We start from the raw sequence: 22,994 nt of genomic DNA, 5'->3' as shown, positions 1-22,994 counted from the left end.
AGCCCAAACTTCCTTCCTAACATCTTCATTTCTCACTCTGTCTTTCCTATCATACTTCTTAGGAATTTCATCCCAATGGCTTGAATTCTACTCCCTTGCCTGCTAGTTAAGTCTCTGCTGCATAAGTCGGTATGGGTACATAGTACGTTTTGTACATTACCTCTTTACTTTTCCTTGGTACTTCTTTGCTCCAAGCAAGTTTTCTTACACTTTGGTAGAATGCATTACTCTGCTGTACCCTCCTGCTAATTTCCATGTCCACCCTAGCATTTTGCATTTCCTAGGTATTTAAAGCTGTCCACAAATTCCAGACTCTGACTTCCAATTTTCACAGTGCCCTTTCCTTGTCTTTTCCCTCTCGACATCACCACAGTCTTGCTTTTATATGTACTGATTTTCATGCCATACTTCTCAATTTTTTTGTTCCGTACATCTAGTTGTTGTTGCACTTCTTTGCTGTTCTTTCCCCAGATCACAATATCAACTGCAAAAAGCAGTATATTATCTCTTTCTACATCATGTAATCTGGTATGCTCCAGGTGCAGAACGCATGCCGTGACCATACTATTGAAGAAGTTTATCCTGTGCCTTCTCAGTGATTGGTGCAATGTCCATTTGCTGGCGAACAGTGTCGTTTTTGACATGATGAAGGAGTGTGATGCCCATCGACCAATGGAGCATATGCATTTCCATGTTGTGTAAATGGCTCTCGGTACCTTTGTCAAGCTGGTCGATATATATGTGGTCAAAACTTCCTCGATGTCATCTTTTCTTGGCCAGTCATATAATCCTGGCATCACTTCTTTAAAAAATTTAACGTGTGCTTTAGATTTATCATTGTGCACAAAACCCTACCAATATACCACTGATGGTCATAATACACACTGTAATACTTATGATTACAAATGTTTTCCAAAGAAATGTTGTGTCTTTGTCACTATTGGATGATTCTATCCAGGCAAAAAATCACTTGAATTACATATGAAACCTGATTACTATCAGATGATGAGCTGGAATATTTTAGTTTTGCTTTTTGGTTTTCTTAGGAGGAAAAGATTTACAGTTTGTTTTTTTACTGCCTGACTCCTTTGATTTTTGGGTATATTTTATTATCTGTAGAGCTTCTTCGGGTGGGGGGGTCAGAATTTCATCATACTGTGAACTTAACTTCGTTCATATAGGTCTAACTCCTTGTTGAGGTGTTGGGTTATTTTGGGCCTGATTAAGCTTCTTACTTAAGGATTCTCTAATGACACTTTCAAAAGCGTGCTTGAGGTTTCAGGCCTGGAACTTTTTGAGGGTAATTTATTTCAGGTACAGTTACTGATACTGTTTGGTGTTGAACGTTTGGAATTTCAGGAACTAGTACCAATGGTTGTGGAGAATTGGACACTTCAGGGACTGGTACTGATGGGACGAATGGTTGTGGAGAATTTGACGTTTCAGGGTCTGGTACTGATGGGATATTGTTGGTGCCATTGGCAGCAGAAACAGCAGGAATGTTTGTCACAGCTTTTGTCTTAAAGTGGGTTAAAGCCAAAGGATCATACACTTCTTCTCGAAATTTTTCCCGGTTCAAAGGGATAAGACCTGTACATTCAAATCCAGAAGTTAAATATGATCTCTTGAAACTGGAGGTCCGTAACTTTCCAAGGTATGGTCCAAACATATGCTTTGGCAGTCTGACTCCAGAATTTCTCCTGTACCAATCCAGCAAAATGTTATTCCATACTTGTTCAGGCGGTGGTTGATAGCAAAGAACTTAGCCCTAAAGATTACATACTTTACTTGGTCATGTTCTAATTACCCTGTGAATGTTCTATTTACCCCCTGTAAATTTATTGCAGATATTTAATGTTCCAATTACCCCAATGTTCAAATAAATATGGGTAATCAGAACACATTTCAGAATTAATTAATGTTAAACAAATTTAACTCAAAATTGCGCCAGTCAAAACTATAAAAGGGTACTTAACATGAATATATATAAAAAAAAACTCTTGCACAAATTGAGTAACACTATAATGTGTGGGAATGCAGAAATATCATTAGTTACTTTTTGGTCATGCCAAAATATGAATACTTATAAATTCAATAACAATTAATATTAACCAATGAAATGCGACATACAACCAATTTTGTTATTTTCCTACATATGGTATTTTTATGATAATGTTCTAATTACCCCAAGTTCCCCTAGTGACATCCTTCTGTCAGAGAGTACACCTGTGACTTCCTTCCATCTCATCCATGCTGCCTTTATCCTATTTCACACTTCATCACTTATCCCACCATCAATCAGTAAGTGAGATCCAAGATATCTGAAGCTTACTGCATTTGTTACGGCCTCTGGATGGAGCCGTTTCTTGGAATGCATTCCAGGTATTCGCTCTTCGTTCTGTTCAATCTCAGACTGTATTGTGAGAGATGGCTATTCCATCTTCAACTTGGCACTTCTTCGCAGGTCCCATGTGATTGTATCTATCATCAGGACAAAAAGCAACAGGGACAGCGCAGAGCTTCAGTGTACACGACTTGTGGTGTTCATGTATAGCATCTTAATCCAAGCATTTCTGGTACAGTATGATCACGAAGTGCATACCAGATCACATTATAGGGAACACGGTAAAAATAATTTTCAACATTAAGGAAGGCAATATGCAGTGGCTGTCGTTTCAGTACTTCTCAATAAGCATTATCTCAGCCAAGATTGCATCAGATGTACCAGCACCCTTGATGAAGCCACGCTGGTTGGTACTAATGGTGATGTCACGCAGTCATTGATCAAGGATTTTCTCAAAAATCTTCTCTGTGTGTGACAGAAGGTGAATTGGATAGTAATTTGCATATTCTACTGTACCACTTTTTGTTTAAAGATAGGCACAATTATGATTGTAGCCCAAACAGTGGAAAGAGCCAGAATCAACTAAGACACTGAAAAAGTTGATTATGGGTTATTTTAATTCCCGCAACTTTTCAGAAGTCAACTGGAAAGTTGTCTGGTCCTGGTGCTTTTTGGTTTATACTTCTGATGGCCTCCTCTGCGAACCATGTGACCTTGCCGTGGTGGGGAGGCTTCGTGTCCCAATGATGCAGATAGCCGAGCCGCAGGTGCAACCATATCGGATGGGTATCTGTTGAGAGACCAGACTAACGAATGGTTCATCGAAAGGGGGTTAGCAGCCTTTCGGTAGTTGCAAGGGCGGCAGTCTAGATGATTGACTGATACGGCCTTGTAATAATACTCAACATGGCTTAGCTGTGTTGATACTGCTACACGGCTGAAAGCAACGGGAAACTACAGCCGTAACCACCTCCCGAGGACATGGAGCTCTCTCTGTATGAATGATGTACTGATGATGGCTTCCTCCCGGGTAAAATATTCCGGAGGTAAACTAGTCCCCCATTCGGATCTCCGGGTGGGGACTACACGAGAGGGGGCGATCATCAGGAAGATGGATACTGACATTCTGCGAGTCGGAGCGTGGAATGTTAGAAGTTTGAATCGTTGTGGTAGGTTAGAGAATCTGAAAAGGGAGATGGATAGGCTAAAGTTAGATGTAGTTGGTATAAGTGAAGTACGTTGGCAGGAAGAACAGGATTTTTGGTCAGGCGACTACCGAATTATCAACACGAAATCAAACAGGGGTAATGCAGGAGTTGGTTTAATAATGAATAAGAAAATAGGGCAGCGGATAAGCTACTACGACCAGCATAGTGAAAGAATTATTGTCACCAAGATAGACACCAAACCAATGCCCACCACAATAGTGCAGGTCTATATGCCTACTAGTTCAGCGGATGATGAAGAATTTGAAAGAATATATGAGGAGATAGAAGATATAATACAATATGTCAAAGGTGACGAGAATCTAATTGTGATGGGAGACTGGAACGCAGTGGTAGGCCAAGGAAGAGAAGGTAGCACAGTAGGAGAATTTGGACTGGGACAAAGGAACGAAAGAGGAAGTCGGCTGGTTGAATTCTGCACTGACCATAATTTAGTCCTCGCCAATACTTGGTTCAAACACCACAAACGACGGCTGTATATGTGGACGAGACCTGGAGACACTGGAAGGTATCAAATAGACTTCATTATGATTAGGCAGAGATTCAGAAACCAGGTGTTGGATTGCAAAACTTTCCCAGGAGCAGACGTGGACTCTGACCACAACTTGTTGGTCATGAAATGCCATTTGAAGTTGAAGAAATTGAAGAAAGGAAAGAATGCAAAAAGATGGGATCTAGACAAGTTGAAAGAAAAGAGTGTGATGGATTGTTTCAAGGAACATGTTGCAAAAGGACTAAATGAAAAGGCCGAAGGAAACACAGTAGAGGAAGAGTGAAGAGTCATGAAAAATGAAGTCAGTAGGGCTGCTGAAGAAATGTTAGGAAGGAAGAAAAGATCAACTAAGAATCAGTGGATAACTTAGGAGATACTAGACCTGATTGATGAACGACGAAAATACAAGAATGCTAGAAATGAAGAGGGCAGAAAAAAATACAGGCGATTAAAGAATGAAGTGGATAGAAAGTGCAAGGTAGCTAAGGAAGAATGGCTGAAGGAGAAGTGCAAGGATGTCGAAGGCTGTATGGTCCTGGGAAAGGTAGATGCTGCATACAGGAAAATCAAGGAAACCTTTGGAGAAAGGAAATCTAGGTGCATGAATATTAATAGCTCAGATGGAAAGCCACTTCCAGGGAAAGAAGACAAAGCAGAAAGATGGCAGGAGCATATCCAACAGTTGTATCAAGGTAACGATGTAGATAATTTCGTTCTGGAACATGAAGAGGCTGTTGATGCTGATGAAATGGGAGACCCAATTTTGAGGTCAGAGTTTGACAGAGCTGTGAGTGACCTAAATAGGAACAAGGCACCTGGAATTGATGATATTCCCTCTGAATTACTGACTGCCTTAGGAGAAACCAGCATGGCAACGTTATTTAATTTAGTGTGCAAGATGTATGAGACAGGAGAAGTCCCATCCGATTTTCGGCAGAATGTTGTTATACCTATTCCCAAGAGAGCCGGTGCTGACAGGTGTGAAAACTACCGCACTATTAGTTTAGTATCTCATGCCTGCAAAATTTTAACATGTATTATTTACAGAAGAATGGAAAAACAAGTTGAAGCTGAGTTGGGGGAAGATCAATTTGGCTTCAGAAAAAATGTAGGAACACGTGAAGCAATCCTGACTTTACGTCTGATCTTAGAGGATCGAATCAAGAAGGACAAGCCCACGTACATGGCATTCGTAGATCTAGAAAAGGCATTCGATAATGTTGATTGGACCAGGCTATTTATGATTCTGAAGATGATAGGGATCAGATACTGAGAACGAAGAATTATCTACAACCTGTATAAAAATCAGTCTGCAGTGATAAGAATCGAGGGCTTTGAAAAAGAAGCAGCAATCAAGAAAGGAGTGAGGCAAGGCTGCAGTTTGTTCCCTCTCCTTTTCAATGTTTACATAGAACAGGCAGTAAAGGAAATCAAAGAGAAATTTGGAAAGGGAATCACAGTCCAAGGAGAGGAAATTAAAACCTTGAGATTTGCCGATGATATTGTTATTTTATCTGAGACTGCAGAAGATCTCGAGAAGTTGCTGAATGGTATGGATGAAGTCTTAGGTAAGGAGTACAAGATGAAAATAAGTAAGTCCAAAACAAAAGTAATGGAGTGCAGTCGAACGAAGGCAGGTGATGTAGGAAATATTAGATTAGGAAATGAAGTCTTAAAGGAAGTAGAAGAATATTGTTACTTGGGTAGTAAAATAACCAACGATGGCAGAAGTAAGGAGGACATAAAATGCAGACTAGCACAAGCAAGGAAGAGCTTCCTTAAGAAAAGAAATTTGCTCACTTCAAACATTGATATCGGAATTAGAAAGATATTTTTGAAGACTTTCGTGTGGAGCGTGGCATTGTATGGAAGTGAAATATGGACGATAACTAGCTCAGAAAGAAAGAGAATAGAAGCTTTTGAAATGTGGTGTTACAGAATAATGCTGAAGGTGAGATGAATAGATCGAATCACGAATGAAGAGATACTGAATCGAATTGGCGAGAGAAGATCGATTTGGCTACATTTGACGAGAAGAAGAGATAGAATGATAGGACACATCTTAAGACACCCCGGACTTGTTCAGTTGGTTTTTGAAGGAAGTGTAGGTGGCAAGAACGGTAGGGGTAGACCAAGGTATGAATATGACAAACAGATTAGAGCAGATGTAGGATGCAATAGTTACGTAGAAATGAAAAGGTTAGCACAGGATAGGGTGGCATGGAGTGCTGCATCAAACCAGTCTATGGACTGATGACTCAACAACAACAACAACTTCTGATGGCATTGGTGACATCCTCCGATGCGATGTGTAAGATAAGACCTGCTGCTGGAAATCTCTTCAAAGTGTTGTTGCCACCGTTTGAGGATGTCCTGTATATCCTGTATTAGCTGCCCATTTTTGCCTTTTAAGCACACATAATGCTCAATATCCTATGCTGACTTTGTTCTAGCTTTGGTCAGCTGGAAGATAGTTTTCTCTCCTTCCTTCGAGTCCAGTGTTGGTCACAGGTCATTATAGTGACGGCACTTAGTTCAGTGACAGATATGACATATCTTTCTCTATTCTCTGGAGTTTTGTGAAACCCAGCTTCTATATGCCTCCTTTTCATGCACCTTTTCTTGGACTAGGACCATCCATAACCACTTTTGCTTATCAAAATGGTGGAAACTAGGTTTTATTGCACCCAACGTTGCTGTGGCAGTCGCAGTGAGAGATTTGCAGAATGTGGTCCATGTGTAGTCAATCACATTCAGGTCGACAGGAAGAAAATTTACATTGCCTGCTAGGGTCTCCATTTGCTCTTTAAGCTTACATCACTTGATCTTCTCGGGGGCACTTATCCCTACATCTCTACGATGTTTTGAGATCCGCAAGTCTGCCGTGAGCAACTCTTATGTTGAACAGCTACACGGTCAGATGGTATGACCTTCAGATCCAATATTAGTCTGAGATCATAGCGTCGAACAAGGATAAAGTCAATTTGGCTGCTATAGTTACCACTGGCATAGGTGATAATTATTCATTTAAAAATAACTCAATGTAAAAACACAAAATTAATAGTTATTTGTTAAAAAGTCACCAGTTACTGGGATGAAGGTTTCTGTAAATCATATGGGAATGACGAACAGCATTTATCCAACAGAAATTAAAAATTGCTGAATAGGGGGATAAGAGAGACCGGTGTCAGAAAAAAGTATAAAGGCTTGGTTTCTCAGAACCGACGCATGCGAGGTGCGAGGCCCGCCTCGCACAAATCCAGACTACACGAGCTTATGCAAGTGGTTTCTCAAGCTGCGCAGTGCGCAGTGTGCGCAACCTCGCAGTGAGACCTCGCAGCGTCACCGCGCACTCATTCGTCCGGCCAGATTTGTGCGAGGCGATAGCAGTGCGAGGCGACATTGTTTCTATTCTTGTTTTTACTGTTTTAAGCAACACGATGAGCTTTACGGACGAAGTGGACGAGGAACTGATTGAAGAAGTTCGAATGCACCCAGTGTTGTATAACTCACAACACAAGAGCTACAAAAACAACGTTGTGAAAGACAACTCGTGGAAAATGATATCACTGAAGTTGGGTAGAACAGCTAATAAATGTTGCTAGTTTTATGTATTATACGATGGTCTTGAGAAGGAAAGAGTTCGTAAAAATAGAAACTCCAAAAACGGAGGTACCAGACGATTAATGTTAATTTACTGTCATTTGGAACCCCGTTCTTGGGATTCTTTTTGTTTTCATTGATGTGGTAGCTGCCTCTGTGGATCGGTGGTAGGGTGTCGTCTATTATTATTATTATTATTATTATTATTATTGATGTTACTTATAACAAATATGGGTTCAGTTTCAAAGGATTAAATAATTAACAGATTTAGAAATATATCAACCAATAAATCCATTACTTTAATATCAAATATGCCAATATATATAATTTTACAAAATTTGAGTTCAGTATTGTTCATTTAATAAAATCACGTGTTTTATTTTAATAACGATGTTCATTCCGTTATTATGCTAATTGGGTCACAGAAAAAAGTTAACTATAGGTAAACAAATACATGTTTGTCCGTTAGAAAAAAAACTTTCACCCCACCCTGTTAGCATATTCTCTTTGTGATACCGATTCTCTCTCCCTGCTACAAAAATATTTCTTGAAGCTGTCTCTTATTATAGAATTACCTCCGTTGTCAGCTGCCAGAGGAATCATGTTTTCTTCTGTTAATTCCAAATAGCCAATAAAGTGTTAATTTGGGCAAGGAATTCGCTCATTCCGGAGAAGGTTGTGGACGATACAGGCTGACATCACAAGATCATCAACAGTTTCCATTGATACTGCTATAGGGGTGAAGAAAACCCTCCAGTACTGACACATAATCCGCTTCCTTTTCCAACAGTAGCGCACAGGCTGCGAGACATGTGCTCGGCAACTGATCCGCTTCGCAGCCTGGGAAACCACGAGCCTCGCAGCGTCACTGGGATGAAAGTACGCAACGTCGGCCTCGCACCTCGCATGCGTCAGTTCTGAGAAACCAAGCCTTAAGACAACCCAATAAAACATTATTTTTCATATTTCAAATTATTCAGTCATCTATTCATTTAAAACAAAGACATCCAAAAATACATGTTACACAACAATGTTCAGTACTTCGTTGGACCTCCTCTAGACTTGCAGCAGGCTTGTCAGTTGCAATTCTTCTCCGTTCTTCGACTCGTATTTTGCCAACCAGTATGCCATTGTGCTCCAGAAGTTTGACTTACCTGACTTATTTCCTGTTGCTCCTCCTGGAGCATAGGGCTTCCGTGAAACACTTCCACCTGTTCCTATTGTTGGCTAACCTCTTCACTTCATTCCAAGTTTTTCCCAATGTTAGACATTCCTCTTCGATCGTCCTTTTCCAGGTCTTCTTCAGACGTCCGCGCTTTCTAGCGCCTTGGGGGTTCCAGTCGAGCGCTGTCTTTTCAATGGCTCCAGCGGGCTTCCTTAGAGTATGTCCTATCCAACGCCATTTTCTCTCCCTTATCTGCATTTCAATTGGCTGCTGGTTGATTTCTATCCATAGATCTTCATTTGAAATAACATCCAGCCATCTTCTGTTGATGATACGTCTTAGCGATTCATAAAGACTTGCAGCTGCTTAGTCGTCTTCTGGGTAACTTTCCACGTTTCACAGCTGTAAAGCAGAACGGAATTAACATTTGTGTTTAAAAGTCGTAGCTTAGTTTTTCTAGAAATGTTCTTGTTTTTCTATATAGGATACAATTGAACAAAAGCACCATTTGCTTTCTTGATACGACTCTTAATGTCATCTTCTGCTCCTCCAGTCATAGTAACCATACTCCCAAGGTATATGAAGGAGTCTACTTGTTCTACCTCTATCATCTATAGACAATTTATCATCAATCTTGGAATTGACCCTCATCTCCTTGGTCTTATTAATATTTATTTTAAGTCCAGCATCCTCTGCCTCTTCCTTCAACTGCTTAATCTTCACTTCCATATCTCTGAACTGTTGAGCCAGTAGGCAGATGTCATCTGCAAAAATAAGGTCTTCTAACCTATCTTGTAAGCCCCACTGGATCCCCCTTTTCCGACCTTGATACACTCTCCTGAGCACACTATCCAACACAAGTAGGAAAAGCGTTGGAGAAAGAATACAGCCCTGTCGAACTCCTGAGGTAACATCTATTGGTTCAGTAAGATCTCCCATATGCAGAACCTGACATTTATAACCCTCGTACATATCCTTTATAATATTCAGAATCTTTTGTGGTATACCATATTCTTCAAATGTTTGCCACATAACTCTTCTATTTACAGAGTCGAAGGCCTTCTCAAAATCAATGAAAGTCAAGTAGAGGGTGTTCTGCCATTCTGTACTTTGTTCCAAGAGGATTCTCAAAGTGTTTATGAGATCGACACAGCTACGGTGTTTACGAAAACCAGCCTATTCCCTTCTAAGGCGCAATTCCACAACATCCTTCACCTGCTCTAAAATGATCCTTGAAAGCACCTTACTTGGTACTGACAACAATGTAATTCCTCTCCAGTTATCACACTTAGTAATATCCCCTTTCTTTGGTATCTTAACAATCAGGCCTTTCTTCCATTCAGGTGGTAGCTTTTCTTCATTCCAGATCCTTTCCAACAGGGGGTGCAATAATTTTGCAGAGGTCTCAATATCTGCTTTAAGTATTTCTGGCGCGATATTATCCATACCGGGTGCTTTTCCAGTTCTTATCTGTTTCAAGGCCTTCTCTATTTCTGAACAAGTTGGAGGATGTAAATTTATTCTTGGGTCACTATCTACTGGTTCTATTTGCTGGTTATCTTTCTGTTCTGTATCTCTATTGAGCAAATCTGAGAAATGTTCCTTCCATCTCTGTAGCTGTTCTTCCCGGGTGGTCAGTAGTTCACCTCTCTTGTTTTTAATGGGTTTATTCCTGACAAATCCTCTCCTTGACAGTTTCTTTGTGATACTATACAATTCCTTAGTATCTCCCCTTGCTGATGCCTCTTCTGCCATTCGTGCTTATTCATCTACCCACTGTATATGATCTTTTCTTACACTTTTCTTCACCCTCTTATCAGCTTCCACATATTCCTTTTGTGCTGCGGCTTTCTGTTGTCTTGTTTTACACATATTAATCTTTGCCTTAACTAGCTTTCTAGCCTCTATTTTTTTCCAAGTATCATCAGACATCCATTCCTTCTTGAGATAATTGTGAAATCCAAGCACCTTCTCACTAACGTCTAAATATGTGTCCTTGACTTTCTTCCATGATAATTCAACATCCATCATAAGTCCTGGTTCAACAGCAAGAGCTTCAAAGCGGTTTCTTAATTCTATCTGGAATTCTTTCCTTTTACATTCATCTTGCAATTTACCTGAAACAAATTTCTTGTTTCGCCTTTCAAATTTCCTTCCACTTGCCACAATTTTCATTTTAAACTCTGCAACTACCAGGTGATGATCACTTCCAATATCTGCCCCTCTTTTATTTCTAACACCAGTCAAGGATCTTCTAAACTTTCTACTTATGGTGATGTGGTCTATCTGGTTTTCTGTAACCTGATCTGGCAACACCCATGTAATCTTATAGCATCGTTTATGAGGGAATAAAGTGCCACCCACTATACCAAATCATGGCTAGCACAGAAATCAATGAAAAGCTCCCCATTTTCATTCCAGTCACCAACTCCATGCACCCCCATAACTTGTTCCAGTCCCTCATTGTTAGAACCAACCTTTGCATTTAAATCCCCCATCACAATAATAATATCTCTCTTTCCAACTTTCTTAATAGTCTCATTTAGCTGGCAGTAGAATTCTTCCTTGTTTTCAATCTCTGACCTGTGGGAGCATAACACTGGATCACAGTCACATTGCGAACCCGGGTCTTGAATCGAGCTGTCATCAGTCTTTCTGAGATGGGTTTCCAATCAAGGAGGCTCCCCTTTGCAGTTTCATTCAATAGCAATCCTACACCTTCTCTATTATTCCTGAAAAATCCTCTCCTTGACAGTTTCTTTGTGATACTATACAATTCCTTAGCATCTCCCCTGCATCTGCATCCTCCCACATTTGCCCAGAATACAGGAATGCGCACCTATTAAGAGTCTGTATTTCTCCGAAGTCTGGCTACCGTACTTCACTTAATCCGAGGATATCCAGTCTGTATTCCTCCATCACTTTAGCCACTTGCTTCAATTTACTGAGCTCTCTCAGGGTTCTGACATTCCAAAAACCTATTCTCGTTTTCCGTTTCATGCCAAAAGTCGTCAACTTATTATCCATCCAGTTGTGTTTCACTTTGGTTTCTTTAATAGTTTATATTTAAAGCTGTGCGAGTTATTAGACCACAGCAAACCGAGCTTGGTGGTGGGACTGCCACCTAAGCCTCCAAGCCTGCCGTTTTCTGTAGGGGTTGTCTCCCTTAGCCTTTGAAGATCCCTCTTCACTACAAGGCAGTGGTTCCCCGTGTTTCTCTAAACCCCACAGGAAGAGGGTTGCCTCGTCTGCCAGATTTGCCGTTCCAAAAGTATCTTTTTCCGCCGCATCTGCCATTGAAGACATCACCAGAGCTCCGTTAGCCGTCACTTTTCAGGGTTCCTGTAGGGCCTTCACCGCTACCATAGCGGTCATGGGGCACACACAGTCTCCGCTGTACATCACCCCTGCAAGCAATCCCTTACTTCATGACGTTGCAAACCTCCCACGACGTGGACGAGGGGTTGGACTTACGGGAGGCCAGTAAGTTTTCTATGGGGTTAAGATCTGGACTACAAGGCGGCCAGGGAAGCAGCTCAATGTCTTTGGCTTGAAACCATCGCTTTGATTCCATGGATTGGTGGCATGGAGCGTTGCCCTGCTGACATGAAATTTTCCCCTAGTAGCCTCTGTGATGAAGAGACACAACTTGCTCCGTAGTCTCGCAGTATCTGGTACTAATTCATGGCACCTGTCACCACTTTACATTCTTCTGGGACCCCTAAGGTGATGCATTCCCTAATCATTATTGCATCACCTCCTTGTTGCACTACTAAGGCAACAAAAATTGGCAAAAAAAAATTTTGTTGGTTCTTGTTCTATGAACTCGAACCTTGCGTCGTAGAGGTAGACACAATACTAAAAAGAAAGTATAGAGGTTCCACCTTTTCAATACACTGTTATTAAGCTGTACCAATATTAAGTTACAACATGTTAACTTTGGGACCGGCTTTGACACATTTAAAGAGCCATCATCAGCCAATTAATAGAACAGGGCAAAAGGACTAAATCATAAACAATTATAATATAACTCTAATTGTTTATGATTGAGGGCCAGTTCTACCATCTGCTGGTAAAGTGGCTGGCAGCTGCCCGGGAGGTAAACTAGCTGGAGGTGTAAATCGGCTGGTACTTTGGCTTGCATCCAACCACCTCCGCGCAAGCGCCAGGTAGCTACCCGAAGCTAGACACCGATATACGAAATTGGCTAGACTGAATTTCATCGACTTCTCGCTTTCGAGTATGGTGCTATCTATCGTCAGATGTATGAAACTCATTTCTGTGTTTGCGTCTGCTGAATATCACCAAAAAGCTTAATAAGGGGAGTCTTAAGAGTTATGGACAACGATTTATGTCGAGCTTTCGTGATTTTAATGTATGATCTTCAATATCAATACCTAATTGGGATTAAAATCTCGAGATTGCATTTTCTTACGCCAGTTATAACCAGTTATTTCCAAATAGATTTTGATTTTATATGCTTTTAAAGTTTCTTTACGAAAGCTTGACGTATAAAATGTGCTCCCTAAGCTACTGATGCGAGAGACTGGTGTGACCGTTGCAACTCAACGGAAGCATTAATGTTCAAGATCCTGCAACACAATATCGACCACTGTTACACTAACATGCTTTTTTCAGTATACTAAGCTAATTTAAGTTGTATGTCACCAGAAATACAGCTAATAATGTTCAAATCTCAAAACTTGCCCAGCAGGTAAAGTCTTATCAGGCCCTCGAAGTGGCCGATAAATTACGCGCCGGGTAACTATGATTTATGCGGCCGATAGCGCTACCTGGGGGGGGGGGGGTCGAACGGAAACATCCTTTTATGCGGAGGGCAAGTTACGCGCTACTTTACCAGTAGGTGGTAGAACCGGCCCTTAATCATTGGAACTTAATAACAGTGTGTTGAAAAGGTAGAACCTCTATACTTTCTTTTTAGTATTGTGATTCTCAGTTCAATACGGAACAATTATGAAGTTTTTAATTCTCAGTTCAAAACGGAAAAATTATGAAGTTTTTACCTTTAAATTAAATCGTGGCGGTAGCTCGAATTGGTATTCAACCGAGAACATGGCCCTCTCCTAAGCTTCTTTGCTCCATCCTTAACACTCCTTATAAAACAGAAGTCACTTCTTTTTGTGACTGCTGTTCATAAGTGGTTTCCTCAGTACAACAAATGATCAGGCCTGCTTCATTCAATCTGTTGCATAATGTGCAGTCTGTTACGGCAATATTGCCACATGAGTTCTTTAGATCTCTCAGAGGGTTAATACAACTAGCATTTCTGTTCTTCTTGCAAAGTTGCAGTAACTTACAGTCTTGGCTTGGTGATGTCTTCCTTGAGCAGTCTGTCCTTGGCTTGTCAACAACTGTTCCAAACTCACTGTATTGTTGCACATGTCTCAGACACTCCCAAATTCTCAGCAGTTTGTCTCTGCGAATTTCCACCCTTTTTTTAAAACTAATAATTTGCCACTTGGCGGTTTCTGACAATGACCCCCCCCCCCCCCATATCGTCTCCAGCACAAAAGTTAACCTCCAAATGTAGAGACAAGAAGCAGCCAAATGGCAATAACTGATGAAGCAGGAGTGCCAAATGACTTGCACAGGGTCTATAATATCAGAATGAACACATACTGCTAATTGAAATGGAAGGTGGGAATTTTAAATATTAAATTTAAATTTTAAATTTTAAACTGAAATAGGAAAATTTAAAAAATTGACACTTTTAGTCCTAAATTCAGAAGGGCAAAACCCCAAATTTTTGTAAATTTTCCAAGGCTTGCACGTACCCTTACATTACCCCAATTTTGAACTTTGAAGTTTTCTTTATGAAAAATTAGATAACTTTTCATTATTTCATAAACCATAAAATATGTAACTTTTGAACCGTCTCAGCTACAGTATTTTCCACTTGACCAAAATATTAACATAGATTATACCATATTAAGAGAAAGGTGAAGTAGAAACAAGTTTAAGACTGACAGCGAATGAATTGCTTTTTAGGGGTGGTCATAAAAACATTTTTCTGACACTGTACAACAGCACCCTCAACCTTATCTTGCCTCTAGGTTATGTCAACTGATGTTCTGTTAAAACTGCCTCACTTTGTGACTAAAAATTTTTGTCGTTCTGTCAAAAGTATATTACTGTAACAGATTGTTGTTCACATCCGTACATGTGGGGAAACAGAAGAAGATGCTTACTTTTGAGAAAACTATCATATACAATGCCTGATGGTGCCCGAAGACTGAGTGCATCATTGAAAACTGTAGCAACTGTGATTGGTTCATCATACACAACACATCAAAATAAGTCAAGTCCCAAAAAAAATATATTTTGTAAAGACTTTGTCCTACTTACTCAGAAGTGAGTCATGAGCAACCACAGTGGTAAGAATATCTGAAGTCATGAGACATGAGAACGCTTCCAAGCATACTGCAAACTCTCAAGACTCAAGTGTGGTATCAGACCATATTAAAATACTAGACTCATGGTAGGAAGGTGCAAGTTTGATTCCTATCAGAAAGCCCAGTAATTAGTGCCCGAGAGAAGTGCTGAAAACCTGCTCAGCAATACAATCATAACAAGTTTGTCAAAAATACACATCTAAGCCTGGACATAATGCAGATCTTTCACATGTATGAACATTACACAAATTGCGTCCAGTCTTCAAGCTGAGCTGTCGGAATGTGTTCTTCTCTCTCCAAATCTTGTGGCCACTCTGCTTTATGACTGACTTCCATGGTTTTCCTAAACAATATCAGGCAAATGTGATATAAATATTGTCCCCCTCTTAAGAAATTTCAATGCCAATTGATTTTTCGGTGCCTGCTCCAATTACTGCAATGACGGAATGATAATGTAAAGAACCATACGTATTCATAGGATACTGTTTCTTGAAAATTGCTTTATCAAGGATTTAGCATTGACGGGGCTGATAGTTTCTTTGAGGAATGGATAATGCAGGAATTTCGTTGTCACCGAGTTTTGTGTGCGCACGCACAGGGGGAGTAAAAAGCAGCAGCGTGGTTACCATGGTAGCTCCCAGTGGTGTTAATTATTGTTAGGTAACAAACGCAAGATGACCCTTGATTTTTCACGTGAGATTCTGAAGGAAAGAAAAAAACGCAATCTTGGAATCAGAGAAATACGATATTTTCTTTTGCTTCTCATGCCAACTCACCTGATCCCCCTCCACTTGCACTGACAAAATTCCCAGTTGTGTAAGAGCCTGGTCCCCTTGTTGTGCCAACTGACGCAAACGAAGCGCAGCTTCCCTTGGAATGGTGAATGTAACTCGAACAGAGTTCCATGGCTCCACCTTCGAGACACGCAGCGACTCGCCTTTCCCTAGTAATTGAAAATACATGCTAGAGCGAGCAATACTTATCAAACAAATGGTAACCTATCCTAAAAGGAATCACTGAACAAGTACTGTACATACACAAAATAAATAACACAACAGAGTATATAAAAGCACATACATTTTCATACAGGGCTATTCGCCTAAGATATTACATGGAAATAACGTCTAAACCATTAAAGATAGCGGTAATCTGTTTTCATATTCATAAATGATACCCAGAGGCTTGTAAAACAATGTGCTATGTATTCCCATGGGGAGATTAATAACCGAGATCTTGATATTAACTTCATATTTTTAAATGGAATGGTACAAATTCATAGAGCTGGCTTAAAAGTTTAACTGCGTACATGTTCAAATATGTAAGCATTTTCAAAATCGGACAGTTACTTTTTGAGATATCAACAAGAACAGATTGTGCGATTTTGCATGTCGCATCAAACAGCGTGTAGTCCGGCAAGGACATATTGATGTGCAAGCAACTTCCTGGGTGTGATTCCAGCCACAGAATGGATACCAGGCATGCAAGCATATCGTACATATGTGATGGGTTTGCAAAGTGTGTATGACAGGCAAACTCATGAAAGTGATTTTCATGGTGTCCCATGTTCAACACCACACCAATGCCGGATTGGTACCTTTGAGATAGGTCATGGCTGACGTCCTTTCCAAATCCTTGCCATTCCCATCCATGGGGAAAGACGCCAAACTGAATGCAACCTGTTACATAAGGATTAAAAAAAAAAAAAAAAAAAAAAAAACTTATCTCCCTTACCCCATTGTGTTCGCTAGTCATACAATAGCGTTGCACACCTTGGGTATGTTACGGTACATCACATTATGTGTACGATAGTTTACAGTACATGCCTGGTATTCATTCTGTGGCTGGAATCAATGCCAGGAAGCAGTTTGCGTGCCAATACGTACTTGGCCAACCACACGCTGTCTGATGCAGCACGCAAAAGCCCAAATGCAGTTTTTATTGATATCTCAAAAAGTAACTTGTTCAATTTTGAAAATGCTTATATATTTGAACTTGTACGCAGTTGAACCTTTACGCCAGCCGCATGTATCTGTGCAGTTTCGTTAAAAAATATGGAGTTAGTATCAATATCTTGGTTATTATTTATCACCCCACGAGAATAAGTAGCACATTATTTTGCAAGCCCCTGGGTTATCATTTATGAATACAAAAACAGAATTCCGATATCTTTAATGGTTTAGACGTTATTTCCATGTAACATCTTAGGTGAATAATACTGTATGTATATTTGATATTATTATTATTATTCACCATCATATGACTTACCAGTAAAAAATACACTACATACATGAGCGAATGTAAAAATCAGATATCACAGCCCAGTTTAGAGAACCAGTCCAGGTAATCTGGTATCACTTTGTGAAGAGCTTCCAATCTCTTATCTTTAAATTCCAACAGCTTTGATAAAAATTAATTACAATAATAGAATATATTTATGTATCACCTACAGAATATACAACTTATCATGCCACTCACATATTTACGTCAAAGCCTCTCGTAGATAGTCAACAACATGGTCTTCTTCTATGACTCTGTATCATTTTAAGCTGTCAGCGACAAGACACATTTGTTGTTCTGAACAACTGAAGTAATATCATTTAGAAACAGAACAAAAATACAAGAGGCCCTAACAGTGATCTGTGTTGGACGCCCTCAGACTTGAAAAAACATGTTCAACAGAAAAGGGACAGATAAAAATAAAATGAATCTACAAGTATCTGTTTCTAAACCGTTGAGGTAATTAGAATTCACTGGAGGTATATAACAACCTAATGCAAGTTTCTGATTGCCAGGTGTTATATTCTAAAGCACGGTGGAAAAATTACTTAATAAGAAACCATCTGCCTCCATTTCTGCAATTGGGCAAATAAATCACAAACAAATTCAAACCAAGGAGTTTATAGTGAAATATTTATAGTAATTGTAGAGGGCAAAATAATTTATTTTTAACTAGCAAGATACCTGTGATTCGCTACGGTATTATACTAAAGTTTATAATTGAATGCTTGACATTTTATATATAATCCACCAAAATTCGCGATTTGACGGCAAAGTTCCTCCCATTTTTCAATATTTCTTTCCAGCAATTGATTTTATAATTCCCGGGCTAGCTCCAGGTATTCTGCCCGGTCAGTTGGATCCCTAAATCTTTGCCATCTTTTCCTATAAGCATTTTTAATATGGATCAAATCCTTGAGGAGATCCGGCGTGGTGCCGTCTTCTTGAGGAGATCCGGCGTGGTGTCATCTTGGGTGCCTTGGTGGTTGATGATGATGATGATGATGCTTGTTGCTTAAAGGGGCCTAACATCTAAGGTAATCGGCCCACAGCCGAACTGCATTCGTGGTCATTACCCGGCCAGGACCCACTTCCAGCGCGGTGTGCACACTTTGAAGACGACCCAGAACATTATTATTATTATTATTATCATTGATGTTCTGGACCTTGCAGCAACATGCAAGACCGCTACTTGGCAGTAAATTACATCTGCTGCCACTGTAATTGCTGACAATGTGGCAAGCACCATTGTCGCACGTAGGCAAGTGCGTGGGATTTCTGGCGATACGAATGATATACTTCCGTGCATTATTGACCTTATTATAGAGGTGAAGAATTGCACAGTCAATATCATTCCTATCGTTTATTTCAAATGTGTTTAAATGTTTATTTATATGCCAGGAGAATCTACTGTTCTTCAAAGAAAAATATGGCTCTTGAAAACAAACCCACGAAAGATTAAAAATGAGCAGTTTATGATCAGAATCAAGTACTTTATGAACAGTAAAATCAATTGGTCTCCACACCTTTTTCACTTCACCACCGTTAAGTTGATCCCCCCCCCCAAATAGAAGGCCTGTTTCTTTATGTTTGAAGGAGATTCTAAATACCAATGTTCACGCCTGTTACCTTCAGTTTGAGATATAAGTATCGCATACCTTTTTTCACTTCATTACCCACCCCCCTAGTGAATTTTCCAGAAAAAAAATACTTGTTTCTTTATTAGTAAAGGATCTTCTAAACACCAATTATCACAACTGTAACATCTTCCATTTTTGAGATATCTGTCCTCATAAAAGGAATTCAACTCCTTTTCAACCCCGCCCCCCCAAGATGATTTTCCCCCCGAAATGCGTTTTTCTCTGTTTTTAAAGGAGATCCAAATACCAATTTTCATGTCTGTAACAACTTTAGTTTTTATTAGATGTAATTATCCTCATACAATTAATGCAATTAATTTTTCATTACTTAAACCCCCTTACTTGGATTTCCCAAAATCAACGGAATAAGCGTTTCTTTACTTTTAAAACCGATTCCAAATACCAATTTTCACGCCTGTAACATCTTCAGTTTTTGAGATATCAGTATCCTAATCAACCACATTTCCAGTCATCTTCACCCCACCAAAGTGCTCTTTTCGAAAACAGTAAGAGTGATCCTTTATTTTTAAATAGAGATAAAAAAAGTACCATTTTTCACTTCTGTAACATGAAGTTTTTGAGATATACTGTAGACATGCTCAATTTCACCCCCTTTTTAGCTCCCCTTAACTGGAGTACCCAAAAACAAATCACCTATGTTTCTTTACTTTTACAGAAGATTCCAAATATCAATTTTTACGCCTGTAACATTTTACATTTCTGAGATATACTGTAGATATAGTCTTTGTAAAAATTCACGCCATTTGTCCCTCCTGTTTAACCCCCATTAATTGGATTTTCCAAAAACATAAAAATATGCGTTTATTGTTAAAGGAGATCCCAAATACCAATTTTCAGGTCTGTAATATCTTCAGTTTCTGAAATATAAGTATCCTCATTAAAGGCATTAACAACCCATTTTCACCCTGCCTAGTGGGATTTTCCGAAAACAAAAAAATATGCGTTTCTTTATTTTTAAAGAAGATTCTAAATACCAATTTTTACATCTGTAAACTTTTAAAGTTTTGAGATATAGATACACTCATTTTAAAAATTCACCCCTTAGCAACAGAATATCCAAAAATCCTCCCTCAGCGGGCACCTACATTGTATTATAATTATATCCTTGAAATTTCATTTCATTGAGTCCAGTAGTTTTGGCTCGGCAATGATGAATCAGTCAGTCAGTCAGTCAGGACATGTTCTTTTATATATAGGCTAGCTGATGTACCCGTGCTTCGTTACAGAATTCTACCTTGTATACAGAATTCTAGGTTAGGTAGTGTACATGTTGTCAAAATTGTATTAAATTGATAAGCTCTTAACGTTACCCAGGAAACGACGCGGGGAATTCATCAAACGTCTTTTCTCATATGAAAACTGGGTTAGGGCATTTTCATTGTAAATGTAGGCCCACTTGCCTACCATCAGTCACAATCAGGTTGGAGAGTTTTCAATATAATGTCAGAAACTCACACTCCACCTGCCTTTTTACATCCTCAGAGAGACTGTCTTAGTGGTTTTCCCAACTGAAATGAACATAGGTCATTACAATAACGTCAGTAGGAATGCCACGATTAAAACCAGTGCTATCATATGAAATACTCGATCAAATGAAAAACCACGTTTTCCTGCTTTTAATGAACAGTTATACGCTGCCGATCTAACAGTCCAAAGTTCCAGAGCTGGAATCACAATGCCACAGACAGCCGTGATCTGAGAACACACTTAGTCTTTTTTCGGCATGGGTGTGTGTGTGTGTGTCGAATAGTGCAGAGTCCCAGGGCAAAAACTATGTCTTTTTACTAATCTGTTTCCTAGGAGTACCTGATGAGTCGGAAAATCTCAATTCAGTACACTGGCGGCGGAAAAATCTATCTGAATTGGAGGCAAATTTTTCCTCCAAGCCAGAACAGAAACCCCCTCTTCACTGCTAATTTGGAATAAAATGAGTGTAGAATTTAATAAAAGTGATGAGGAAGAAGCTTTTCTTAAGAAATGGCTCTTTTCCGGGTTAAATTTTTAGTTATTTAGTGAATTGTGGTGCTATAATTTGGAATAGGTCTAAATTGTAATTCTAGACCAGGTCATACTACCACCACCACCACCACCACCACCACCACTACTACTACTACTACTACTTCTACTAAGTGAGCCTCTGACTTAAGTGGGCACACTGCTCATTCAAAACAGCGTGTCAGAGTAGGGATCGAATAGCTGGAATAGTATGATGAACCGTTATGTTACGTACCAGTAGTATCAGAAAATGTATGAACCAGAGGAATGGCATGCTAAAGAAGAAAGTTTTCTAACTCCCCAGCTATTTCCCACGAATATTCAGTCAGGCTGTTATACTTGGTACACAGCAATAATCCCATCTATCGGAGCTGAGTGGAGGTATAAGAGACAAAGAACATCACAACAAACAATAGTCAATGTAATGTTATTGTTGATAAATTTTTTATGACCTTTCAATATTATAGGCCTTAGTATTTAGTTTTCTTCTGACTCTGAAATACCACTCTTATCATAGTCAGTACGGTAAAACTGAATAAAAAATCAATGATCGGATATTGCATTCTCTATAACTTTTGTTATGTAGTGTTTTTCGATAGGACCAATAACATAGGTATTTAAAAATTAAATTTTAGGCACCTTTCTCTAAACTACAATTTCATCCAGGACGAATAAACTTGTTTTTAGCCTAGACTGTAGTTTCTTATTCCCCGACTCTATAGGCCTATACCGATTTTCATTAAATTCTGTTAACCCATTCTCTCGTGGCTTGGCGTTGATATGGACTTAGCAACAAAAATACAAATATCATGATAGGAAATTTAATTCTATATAACTTTAGTTATATATTATTTATCGATAGGACCACTAATAATATAAATATTTGAGAATTACATTTTAGGCCTTCCCCTAAACAACCATTTCACCTGGATTGTAGTGGTTCATACCCCAACTTTACATACCGATTTTCATTAAACTCTCTTTAGCCGTTTTCTCGTGATGTGTGTACATACATACATACATACATACATACATACATACATACATACATTACAGAATAGTAAAAAGTGCATTTCCTCATTACAGTGGACGTGACTGAGACAGAAATAAATACCATTCTTTTCAAATTCTGAGCAATGTACATACAAAATTCTTATTTTATATTTATAGATAGATAGAAAACCAGGCAAGTTGGCCGTGCGGTTAGGGCCACGCAGCTGTGAGCTTGCACCTAGGAGACAGTGGGTTCGAACTCCACTGTCGGCAGCCCTGAAGACGGTTTTCCGTGGTTTCCCCATTCACACACCAGCCAAGTGCTGGGACTGTAGTGTAGTACGGGAACGCCTGCTTCCTTCCCACTCCTAAGCTTTCCTCTCCCATAAGAGCTATCTGTGTTGTTGCAATGTAAAGCTAATTGTGCACAACAGGTAGAAAAACACAGTGTCAGTAAAGTCTTGGATAATCAGTTATAAAGAATCTGCTGGTTTACTGTGTAATATGAGTCCAAAGCAGAGCCAACTTCTGATGCCAATGGCAGGAAAGGGACATATAAAATGAAAATCGCAACCTACCATGAATTTAAATCAAATTTCAAGGAGGTAAGTTGACAATGACAGAAATTTCACAGATGGGCATTAGTTATGATCACTGCTATTTTCCATAGCAGTCTGAAGAGTTCAAAAATAAGTTTAAAATGTGTGTATTCACATATGTACAATACATATTCACCTAGTAATTGGAAGTTTCAAATAAGTAAAATAGAACAATATTAAATAATGTTATTAGCTTTATGCCCTTCTAACTACTTTTACGGTTTT

The 22,994-nt window shown here is 39.4% G+C and overlaps 1 protein-coding gene across 1 annotated transcript in view; it reads right to left on the bottom strand.

The window, feature by feature from the left end:
- LOC136866863 (serine-rich adhesin for platelets) overlaps nt 1-22,994 on the bottom strand; it is a 375,927-nt gene that overhangs the window by 157,093 nt on the left and 195,840 nt on the right. Inside the window, exon 5 of the mRNA XM_068226874.1 lies at nt 16,021-16,187. Coding sequence (XP_068082975.1) covers nt 16,021-16,187 — 167 coding nt within the window. The remainder of the gene's footprint in view (nt 1-16,020; nt 16,188-22,994) is intronic.

The sequence above is a fragment of the Anabrus simplex genome, chromosome 3 (assembly GCF_040414725.1).
Source record: "Anabrus simplex isolate iqAnaSimp1 chromosome 3, ASM4041472v1, whole genome shotgun sequence".
Classification (NCBI taxonomy): domain Eukaryota; kingdom Metazoa; phylum Arthropoda; class Insecta; order Orthoptera; family Tettigoniidae; genus Anabrus; species Anabrus simplex.
Note: the sequence above shows the minus strand (reverse complement) of the source record. Positions and strands in the feature narration are given on the sequence as shown.